Source organism: Tupaia chinensis, unplaced genomic scaffold, assembly GCF_000334495.1.
Source record: "Tupaia chinensis unplaced genomic scaffold, TupChi_1.0 Scaffold145814_1, whole genome shotgun sequence".
Classification (NCBI taxonomy): domain Eukaryota; kingdom Metazoa; phylum Chordata; class Mammalia; order Scandentia; family Tupaiidae; genus Tupaia; species Tupaia belangeri.
Window position 1 is genome coordinate 1,811,578 of NW_006205672.1, and position 12,000 is coordinate 1,823,577.

General features: G+C 42.5%; 1 protein-coding gene across 1 annotated transcript in view; it reads left to right on the forward strand.

Moving 5' to 3' along the window:
* CTSS (cathepsin S) overlaps positions 1–12,000 on the forward strand; it is a 30,893-nt gene that overhangs the window by 7,369 nt on the left and 11,524 nt on the right. The window contains exons 3-7 of the mRNA XM_006168454.3: positions 345–467; positions 2,141–2,290; positions 5,570–5,797; positions 8,016–8,181; positions 11,172–11,274. Of these exons, the coding sequence (XP_006168516.1) occupies positions 345–467; positions 2,141–2,290; positions 5,570–5,797; positions 8,016–8,181; positions 11,172–11,274 (770 nt within the window). The remainder of the gene's footprint in view (positions 1–344; positions 468–2,140; positions 2,291–5,569; positions 5,798–8,015; positions 8,182–11,171; positions 11,275–12,000) is intronic.

The following is a 12,000-nucleotide window of genomic DNA, read 5'->3' on the forward strand; positions in this document are numbered from 1 at the left end:
AATAAAATAAAATAAAATAAAATAAAAAACAGAAAAAAGATTAAGTGAATTTACCACCTATGAAGGACATACTTGAACTAACAGTAGTTTTTTAAAAAAATAAAATAAAAACTTCTTAACATATTAAGGAGGAAATTCATTATGTATATTGTAAAATAATACTCATCACTAATTATGAATGAGAATTAAGATTAAAATGTGATTTTAGTAGTTATATTGGATACATTAATTTATTGACATGCTCCTAGACAGGTATAAAATGCTTCATAAAATGCTCTTTGTATTATTTAACTTGTATTTTTTCAGAATGCAGTATAATTATGTTCTTTTTCTTTATATTTTAGGATGAAGAGCTAGCACGGCGTCTCATTTGGGAAAAGAATCTCAAGTTAGTGACGCTTCACAATCTGGAGCATTCGATGGGAATGCATTCATATGATCTAGGCATGAACCACCTGGGAGACATGGTAGGTGAATTTCACATAATCCTACTTTCAAGCTACTGTGTGAGCTTGATTTCTGTTTCCCCTCAAACACTCTGAAGGTAAACCCCACCATCAAGGAGAGTACAGCTGTAAGTGGACAAAGTTAGAAAAGTAGAATTCTGAGGTGCCTTACTTATTTGCACATTTCCTCATGTAGTTCTACTTTGGCTACTTTCCTTAACAAATCCCTTGTCTAGAGGAAGTTTTGAAATCACAGACTACTGTTGCTTTTATTTTTTTTATGAATTCTGAAAAGCACTGCCTAGAGACTACTCACAGTCTTTCATATTAAGTTACCATACTTCTTTAAGTCTAAATTAACAATTTTCCCCCAGGTTTTTGCCATAGGAAGCATGAGCTCACCAGAGAGAGACAGAGAGAAAAAGAGAGAGAGAAAGTGAGAAACCACCCCCTGTAGGGAGGGTGGTCATGCTGAAATCCCTTCTCCTCGTCTCCTCTCAGGGCTTTGGGTACCCCCGCACAGGCACCCAGCATGATTTCAAGCCACAGGGTCTGGGACTCAAACTGTGGTTGGCCATGTGGAATCCAGTGCCTTAACCACCACGTCACCCACTGGAACCTAAACTGACAAATTTTTTTAGAGGTTTTTGCCTCAGGGTGTGTGTGCTCACCAGAGAGACAGAGAAAGTGAGATATTACCTACCCCCCAGGAAGGATAGTCATACCGCAATCCCTTCTTCTCCACTCTTCTCCCAGGATCTTGGGCATGCACACACACACACACACACACACACACACACACACACACACGTGCCCAGCATGTTTTAAGCTACCAGGTCTGGGACGCGAACAGAGGTTGACCATGTGGGAGTCCAGCGATGTAACTGCTACTCTATCTGCTAACGCCTAAATTAGCAATTTACTATAGTCTACCTGATTTCTTAATGGAAGCATATGCGTATTTGCTATCACAAATCTCCCATTAGTTTTTAGATTCTGTATTAATTTTTATATTCTTCAGCCACTGTGACTAAAGTTAAGAACAATGGTATCCTTCGGAAAGGAACACCCGAGATGTACCAAATTCCTACTAAAATGCAAAAATCTCCTTTGTAATACTTTCTGACAAAGAAAACCAGTTGTTCTATTGTATTTTTTAGACAATTGATTAAAGTCTGTCTTGCTTTGAACCAAGAATCTCTCTCCCTATAACTTCTAGTGCTTCCCATTTTCTTTCTCTCCTTCCCAGTGAGGATGCATAACTGGATTGCCATTCCAAACTACAAGACTAAAGAGACCAGATAATTCACCCCCCCAATAAACAACAGTATTTATGCTGTTCACAACTATCACTAATTATTCTATTAAAAAAATATATTCACATTTACAGTTATAAAGATATTACAAAGAGGGGCCGGCAGGTGGCGTGGTGATTAAGGGTGCTGGACTCCCACATGGCCAAGCACAGTTCAAGTCCCAGATCTGGTGGCTTGCTTTCTCGCTTTCCCTCTCTCTCTCTTTCTCTCTCTCTGTCCCTCTCTGGTCAAATTAAAATAAATAAAGTTAAATAAAATAAATCTAAGGAAAAAAGTTCATTGAAAGATGAAATTGAAGTATGAGTTTATTTTTAAAAAACATAAAGAAAAGTGAAAGGGATATGTATGTATATACATATTTATTTATTTGCTTTGTAGACTAGTGAAGAAGTAGTGTCTTCGATGTGTTCCCTGAGGGTTCCCAGCCAATGGCAGAGCAACATCACTTACAAATTAAGCCCTAATCGGAAATTACCTGAGTTTGTGGACTGGAGACAGAAGGGATGTGTTACTAACGTGAAATATCAGGTGAGTATGATCACGCCAAGCTTCTGCAATCTATGTGTTTCTTTTGTTTTTTTAACAGCAGACGGCTTAATGGTTACGTTGCTGGACTTCCACTTGGCCAACCACGGTTTGAGTCCCAGGCCTGGTGACTTGAAACTCATGCCAGGCACCTATCCACATGTGCCCAAAATTCTAAGAGGATAATGCAGAAGAGGGGATTGTGGTGTGGCCATCACCCTTGGGGGGATGATTTTTCATTTCCTGTCTGTCTCTCTTTGTCTCTCTGGTGAGCACATATGCCCTATAGCAGACATAAAGAAAGAAAGAAAGAACTATTGGACCAGCAGGTGGTATGGTGGTTAAGGTGCTGGACTCACACATGGCCGATCATGGATTGAGTCTTGGACCTAGCAGCTTGCTCTCTCACTTTCCCTATCTCTCTGTGTGTTTCTCTCAGGTCAAATTAAAATAGTAATAATAATAGCCAGAAATAAATAAAATTTAAATTAATTACTTAATTTATTAGTATGATTTAATTTGACCAGAGAGAGAGAGAAAGAGAGGTGCAGGATTTGAACCATGATCAACTGTGTGTGAGTCCAGTGCCCTAACAACTGCACTACCTGCTGGTCCCTTTGTGTGCTTTCTTAAATGCTTAGTCTAGCTGCATAATTTGGCAATGAATATCATAGTCCTTTGTGTTACTTTCTAATTATTTCTGTTACTCTTGTCTTCCCAACTAAATTGTATGTTCCTTGAGGGCAAGGATCACACCCACAGTTTGTTTCTATTCTTCACCGGTGCTTAGGACGTAAGTGGTTATAGAGCCACCTTAAACAAACACTGTGAACCAAGTCTTTGCTTGTTTGTTGTTTTTTTAAAGATCTTTCTTTTTTCACTTTATTTACTCATTTATTTATTTATTTTAATTTGACCAGAGAGGGACAGAGTGAGAGAGAAAGTAAGCTGCCAGGTCTGGTACTTGAACCGCGGTCAGCCATGTGGGAGTCTTAACCACCATGCCACCTGCTGACCCTTTGCTTGGTTTTAAAGATAAACTTTAGTGCTCATGTTATGCATCAACTGCACTGAACCCTCAAGCCAACTGCATAAAAAGCAGTGTCGTGTGCATAAGAGAACCCTGATTAGGAAGTCTCTCTCCATCTTAGGTATGAATTTCCGGATTGGAAGGAAGGAGGGAACTAGGGCTAATGGAGCCTACGAATTATACTACCTGTCATGCTGATTCACAGCCAGGCTTGTGATGTTAGGACATGAACGATGTGTTTTGCAAAGTTGTTCCTAGGTTGCTGTATTGTCCTCTAGTTTGCTTGTTAAAAAAAAAAAAAAAAGTACAAAAACCCTAAGTTAGAGATAACCAACAGTAACACACACATGTCACCTGGGAAGTCAGGGTAAGGGAGAAGACTCAGAGGAGAGTTTTGAGTAACTGCCCCAACTTGTCACCAATGAAGAAAGTAAAAAAATGTATTAGACGTGAATGGCACTGCTAATCTTTTATTCTTTTCTGCCTATATATTTTTTTTTCAACTAGTTTTGGGTTTCTTATTTAAGCTTCTCTGAAATAAGGGTCTGGGGAGACCCAGTAAACTACATGTTTAGTGTTAACTGCATAATGTAATGAGCTCCTTTCCCCAGGTGGTTGCATTTTAGTGAGTACTTTTGCTTCACCAGAATTTCAATTTGGGTCCTTTAAAAGTGAAGTAGGGAAGGGACCAGCAGTTAACGTAATGGCTATGTCGCTGGGCTCCCATGTAGTCGACAGCAGTTCACATCCCAGACCCGGTGGCTTAAAACTCACGCCGGGCGCGTGTCCGTGCGTGCCCAGGATCCCGAGAGGAGAAAGGAGGAGAAGGGATTGCGGTGTGGCCATCCTCCCTGGGGGGTGATTTCTCGCTTTCTGTCTCTCTGTCTCTCTCTGTCTGTCTGGCGAGCGCATGTGCCCTGTAGCAAAAACCTCTCTCCCCCCCCCCAAAAAAAAAAGTGAAGTGGGGAAGAGGGGAGAAAAGAGAAAGAGAGCCGCCATGATGGGCACCTGGGTACTCAGCACTTCTTTTCTTCTTCTAGTTTTTATTTATTCCTTTCTTTCAATCAGGGAGACAATAAGAGAGTCAGGAAGGCAGAGAGAGAGACAGGCACCCTCCAACAGGACCTTAACAGTGCAGCCCGGCCTCAGCCAGCCAAGGTCACAGGCAGGTGTGTGCACCCGGCTTGCACAGCGAGACCTTGGGACATGAACCCACGGCATTCCCATCTGGCCTCAGCGTCAGAGTGTGGAATTACCTCTGCACTACCACCCTGGCTTCTCTGCACTTTTTAAAACTACAGCAGCTTAAAGAAAAAAAAAACTACAGCAGCTTGTGGTTTTGTGTTTGTGCCTTCTTGTAAAGTGTTTTTTGATTACAATATTCTGGAGACAGGGTCAGCAGGTGGCATAGTAGTTAAAGTGCTGGACTCCCACGTGTCTGACCATGATTTGAGTCCTGGACCCAGCAGCTTCAAAATCACACCAGGCATGTGTGTGTGTGTGTGTGTGTGTGTGTGTGTATGTGTGTGTGCGCACACGCAAATCTCAACAGGAGAATGGAGAAGGGATTGTGGTGTAGCCATCCCTTCTGAGGGGTTGAATTCTTACTTTCCTTCTCTCTGTCTCTTTCCAATGAGTGTACTCACCCTATAGCAAAAACTTAAAAAATAATAATAATCTGAGAAAAACAATGTGTCAGACAAGGGGAAAGATATTTTAGGTCCTCTCGGAATCAGTCTGCCATAGGCATCTATCTCTGGAATGTAATGTGTGGGGGAAGATAGGTGGGATTTGGTGCATGCTCGGTGAGTGCTCTTTCTTGGTATGTTTCTGTGTGGCTGATGTGCTCTGAGCCAAGCCATTTGCAAGTCTCTGTTAACATTGGACCTCACCTAAGAGCAATCACACGCAGTCACACATTACTCTAAGAAAGGCGATTCTGTCACTGTGGGAAGGATTACACTGTGTACTCACAAACTGAGATGGTCCAGGCACCGCACGCCAAGACTATGTAGTGTGATGTGGGACCACCAACGCGAATGTGGTCCATTGCTGAAATGCTGCATTTGGCATGGGACTATATTTAGTCTTCCTTCTCATTGCCTAAGAGAGAAGGGAAGTGTGGAGAGCTCTTCCTGGGAACTACTGATGCGGCTGACACAGTTGGAAGATGCCCGGTTCATGGTTTGTGTTGCCAGCGTCATCCTCACTGACTCTCTGTGATTGCCTTTCTGACTTTGTCTCTGTTTTAGGGTGCGTGTGGTGCTTGCTGGGCTTTCAGTGCTGTGGGGGCCCTGGAAGCACAGCTGAAGCTGAAAACAGGAAAGCTGGTGTCTCTCAGTGCACAGAACCTGGTAGACTGCGCCACTATACAATACGGGAATAAAGGCTGCAATGGAGGCTTCATGACAAGGGCTTTCCAATACATCATTGATAACAACGGCATTGATTCAGAAGCTTCCTACCCCTACAAAGCCACGGTATGTCGCAGCAGACATTTCGTGCTGCCCCATGACCTCCTGCTATCCATTGACTGGTAGCTCTGGGCTTACCACCAAGCACAAGCCAACAGTTCTTTTTCTTAAGCACTCTTCACACACACACACATATATATATATATATGTATATACTTATTAAGTATATACATATATATATATACACTTTAAATTTTATTTTATGATTTCTTATTTGCAGTTAATCATGGTTGAACTTTACAGCATCAACTGTGGTTTTTCTTTGTTTCCTCCTTGATTCTCTCCTTCTTCTCCCCCCATTGCCCATCACCCTTGCACACTGTCTCTTAAATTCGCTTAAGTTTTCTCTTTCTTAATTTATTAGTGACACAACATTTTTAAACAAGTAGGTGGTTAGGACCAGCAGTTAGCATAATGGTTATGTTGCTGAACTCCCATGTAGTCAACCACGGTTCAAGTCCCAGACCCGGCGGCTTAAACTCATGCTGGGTGCGTGTGCGTGCGTGCCCAGGATCCCGAGAGGAGAATGGAGGAGAAGGGATTGTGGCGTGGCCATCTCCCCTGGGGGGTGATTTCTCTGTCTCTCTGTCTGTCTGGCGAGCGCACGCGCCCTATAGCAAAAATCTCTCAAAAAAAAAAAAAGAAAAGCATGTAGTATTCATGCCTAAAAACAGACTTTATGGGACCAGCAGCTGGTGTAATGGCTACGTCGCTGGACGCCCATGTAGTTGACCGTGGTTCGAGTCCTGGACCCGGTGGCTTAAACTCACGCCGGGTGCGTGTGCATGCATGCCCAGGATTGCAGCATGGCCATCTCTCCTGAGTGATTTCTTGCTTTCTGCCTGTCTCTCTGTCTCTCTCTGTCTTTCTGGTGAGTGCCCATACCCTATAGCAAAAACCTCTCTCAAAAAAAAGAAAAAATAAAAAATAAATAAAAGACTTTATGGGCCAGGCCCATAGACTGGTCATGGTGACTTAAAAAATATGCTGGGTGTATTTGTATGTGTACCCCAAATCCTGACAGGATGGAGAAATGGAGGAGAAGGGATCGCAGTATTACCACACCCCATTGGAGGTGCTTTCTCCCTTTTTCTCTCTGTCTCTCCCTGGCCAGCACAAGCACCCTTTGGCAATTAAAAGCAAACCAACGAACAAAAACAGACCTTAAGCAAAGAATTCTTAAAATTCTTTCTGCCTGTCTGCTTGACATTTAAATGTTTTTGTCTTGTAGCTTCTTGTGCTCAGCCTGTTCTCAGGCTATCCACAACATTATTCTCCCACCTGCTGAGAAACTAAGTCATGCTCCTCCTCAAAGGTCATTACACATGTTGAAAATATGAATAATAAGTCCATATTTCAGAAACTTTAGAAAAGATTAAAAAAAATCACAAAAACTCCTACTTTTACCACTATTATTTTGGTTTATTTCTTCCAAGTTCTTTTTCCTGTTGAGCATTGAGAAAATACGTATAAGCGTAACAAACATGGATTTCAACAAATACGTATATTTCAATACATTTCTTTTCTTCCTTGAAAATATGCTTACAAGATTTTTATTTTATATGGACTTTATAAACCATCTTCTTAACTACAGACCACCATGCAGGCATTATATCGTGAAAAGATTTGAAAGCTCTAGTTTCGAGTTCGTGGTCCCTACAAGCCACCCTAGAGACCAAGGGGGCGTTGTCCTGGCAAGTGTTGCAAGTATGGAGATGTTCACGATGTACAATAGCGGGTTGGTTCTGTATTTCCTCTGTTATAGGCGAACCCTCGAAATGTCAGGATATAGACGATTAGATTTTTCTTTCTTTAAAAAGAAGAAAGGATAGGCCAGCATGGTGGTTAAGGCAGCCGGATCCCACATGGCCAACTACGTGGTTGGAGTCCTGGATCCAGCAGCTTCAAAAACACTCAGGGCATGTGTGCACGTGTGCTCCAGAACCCTCAAGAGAATGGAGGAAAAGGGATTATGGCCTGGCCATCTCTTCTGGGGAGTACATTTTTATACTTTCATCTCTCTCTCTCTCTCATTCTGTCTCTCCCCAGAGAGTGCACGTGCGCTTTAGCAATCTAAAAAAAAAAAAGAAAGGAAGATAGAGCCTGATATTTGAAAAGGTTAAAATGAGGAAAGAAATATATTTGAAATTCCGGCTCAGGATATTAATGGTTTGTAAAGAAAATTGAAGTATATTGTTTGTCTAATTTACACCTTTTTTTGCAGGATGAAAAGTGCCAGTATAACTTGAAAAACCGTGCTGCCACATGCTCCAAGTACACACTACTTCCTTCTGGCTATGAAGAGGCCCTGAAAGAAGCCGTGGCCAACAAAGGGCCTGTGTCTGTTGCTATAGATGCGAGTCATTCTTCTTTCTTCCTCTACAGAAGTGGTAAAAACTCAGACGTAATATCGTGGTGTTACAGGGGGCCTAGGTCTATAAGAATGTTATCCTTCCTTATTACTCCAACTCTGAGTGTTTGGACGGATTAAACCAAACCTCTCCTTTCATATAAGTATTTTATACCCAGTCCTAATTAGTAAGGTAAATTTTTATCAGGGTTTACTCATACTACACGAGAGATGCTATGGTAACTTCTTTATGTGTATTATCTATTTAATCCTCAATAACCTTACTTTATAGATGAAAAAAAGTTTTTAAAAAGTTTCTTCATTTTATGAGAATCAAAGACAAATGGGGAGAGAGAGAGAAAGACAGAGAGGGAGAGAGGAAGGCACCATTGACAGGGTCTCTCACGCTGAGATCCTCTCCCGCCGGCCCACTGGTCAGTTGGTATCTTAGGCAGGCACTCCCAAATGAAAACTAAATTTTAGAGGGCTTCATTTGCCTACAGTCACATAATCTGAAAGTGGTTGAACTGGGATTAAAAACTGTGCAGGCCCAGCCCAGGGAGTGCAGTGCCCAGTGTATGGACGGCATTTCGAGAAGCTACATGCTGAATTCAGGTTCAGATTCCTGGTCCTGTGGACCTGAAACTGTGCGTTGTGTAGGCGTAGGTGACCCTGCCCTGCTGGAGGGCTGGAGGAAGGAGAGAGGGTATGAGCAGACCTGTGGAGAGTGTTTCTGTCTTTCTTTCTTTTCCTCTCTCTTCTCCTTTTCCCTTTGTGAGCCCACACATGCACTCTATCATGAATAGATTGACAAACAAAATAACTATGCAACGTGGTTCCAGAGCCTGTGCTCCTAACCGCCGTGGAGACGGTGTAGTATAGATGTAGCACAGCAGCATGTAATAGGAAAGCACCTACGTGTTTTTTTAGAGACAGATTTTTGCTATAGTGCACATGCACTCACTAGAGAGCCAGAAAGTGAGAAGTCACCCACCCCCACCCTCCAGGGGGAGTGGCCACACCACCATCCTGTCTCCTCTTGGGATTTTGGGCACACATGCACACATGCCTGGCATGAGTTTTAAGCCACCAGGTCTGGGACTTGAACCACAGTCGACTACATGGGAGTCCAGCAACATAACATTATGCCATCTGTCGGTCCCCCTACTACTTTCTTTAAGGCTGAGCCGTAAAAGAAATCTTTCTCTCTCTCTGGCGAGCACATGCACCCTATAGCAAAAACTATAAAACAAACAAACAAACAAACAAAAAACAACCCACAACCCTACGAGACTGAATGATGTATTTCCTGAGCACCGACTGAGGATAGAAAACTATATTAGATAAAGTAGGAAACTAGAACATACTTTTCATACATCACTTTAAAAAGCATTTCATCTAGGGAACTAAACAGACAAGACAGTAACACAAGGCTCTGTGAGGCCAATCCACGTGCGAAGGTCTGGGGTTCCCAATCCTCCTGGGGCCTCTGAGGACATGAAAGAGCGTACACGTGATCTGGGCTGGTGAGGCTGGAATGCATCGTGCAATGAAGATTGTTAGCGGTGCTTCTCTCTCTGTTTCCCTAGCTCATAGGAGACAATTACTTTAAAACATTTTTATTCATTTAATAGAGGAAGAAAATGTATGGAACAATTTAGAAATATATACAAAGACATACAGTAACTAATTGTATATCAGGTTTTTTTTTTAATTGGTAGATAAAGGTAGTGGCGTATCAAAGAAGGTTTTTGAGGGAACTATGACTGAGTCCATACCAAACTTGGCAAGAAAGTTGACAAATACAGCATTGATGGCAGGAAATAATGAACTCTAAACAGCTTAGCTATGAGAGTATATGTTTCTATCATTTTAGTTAACTTTGTTGTCTATCCAAAACAGTTTAATCAAAAGTAATAGCATTTTCAGGGCTGACAGGTGGCGAGGAGGCTAAGGCACTGCACTCTCACATGGCTGACTCTGTGGTTCGAGTCCTGGCCCCAGAAGCTTGAAAATCACCCCAGGCGCGTGTGCGTGTGTACCCAAAATCCCAAGAAGAGAATGGAGAAGAAGGGATTGCTGCATGGCCATCTCCCCCTGGAGGGTGATTTCTCACTTTTCCTCTCTTTGTCTCTCTGTCTCTCTCTAGTGAGTGTACATGCCCTATGGGGGAAAAAAAACTTTTAAAAAAGTTATGATGTTTTCGAGTAGACAGTAAATAAATATAGTTATACAGTAAAAGAGAGAGCCGGACAGAGAGTGGGGCAGTCTGGCCTCTAGAATATCAATGCTGATGGATTCATCTAAATGACGGAGCAAACTGGGATTGCTTTGGAAGTGGCCTTACCTGGAAGTTTCTGGCCAGCACAACTGTGGGCACAGCCCAACCACCATCTCCCGGATCTTGTAAAGATGTAAAGCCATCTCATAGTGGCTGATAAGGTCCGGATAGATAATCCTGGTGGCTGGTGGAGGGAGCCACCCCACTAGCTGAGTAGGAGCCTGGAATCCGGAGCAAGCACAGTGCAGCCATAGCTTCGCTTTGGGGAAGTGGGGGAAGGGAAGTCTTCCCAAAAGTTTTAAAATCATATTTTGAAAATTTCTCTACCAAAAAAATCTTAATTTACAAATCACAAAGATCTTATAATTTACAAATTAGAAGGCTGAATTGATTCTATTTCTAAGCTCAAATAAATCAAAAAGTTAAAAAAAAAAAGTAGTGTTTTAAGTTTAAAATTTTAAATTTGCTAGAGGATATATACACTCACCAAAGAGAGACACAGAGAGAGGGGAGAGACAAAGCACTCACCAATGGGGTGTGGTCAGGCCACAATCCCTTAATTTCTCTATTCTGTCCAATCTTGGGCACACGTGCACACACACTTGAAGTGTTTTTCCAGCTGCTGGGTCCAGGGTTCAAACTGCCTGATTAGCCATGTGGGGTCCAGCTCCCTTAACGGCAGCATTTTCAAATGCCTTTTATTATCATAAAGCATTCACCCTTCCTCCCTGCCCGTGTTTTATTCCCAGGTGTCTACTATGAACCATCCTGTACTCAGACTGTGAATCATGGTGTACTGGTGGTTGGCTATGGTAACCTTAACGGGAAAGACTATTGGCTCGTGAAAAACAGGTAATACATTTGCACTTTAATGTGTATTTAAAGTCAGAAATGCCAGGAAACACCAACAAATGCTCTCTTGTGATTAGGATGATGATGATGATATTGACAATGATAAACACATATAACTTCTTACAAAGTGACACACCGAATTACTCAGTGCTCCCATTTCTTCACTTACTATAGTCTGCCTTCATCACTCTGTTCTTTTCTTTTTCTTTTTTTTTTTTTGCTTTAGAGAGTGTGCGCTTGCCAGACAGACAGAAAGCGAGAAATCGCCCCCCAGGGGAGATGGCCACACCACAATCTGTTCTTCTCCACTCTCCTCTAGGGATTTTGGGCATGCACACACACACACACACACACACACACACACACACACACAGCGTGAGATTTAAGCCACCGGGTCCGAGACGTGAACTGCGGTAGACTACGTGGGAGTCCAGCGATATAGCCATTACGCTAACTGCTGGTTCCCTCCTCTTGGAATTTTCGACATGCATGCATACATGCCCAGCATGAGTTTCAAGCCACTGGGTACAGGACTCAAACTTTGGTCAGCCACCTATGAGTCCAGTGTCCTAACCACCATGCCACCTGCTGGCTCCAGCCCCTCTTCATTTTAAACCCATCAGAGCCAAAGACTCAATTCATTTTTAAATTATCTCTATATTACTAAGACACACACACACACACACACACACACACACACACACACACACACCAACACTGAACCCT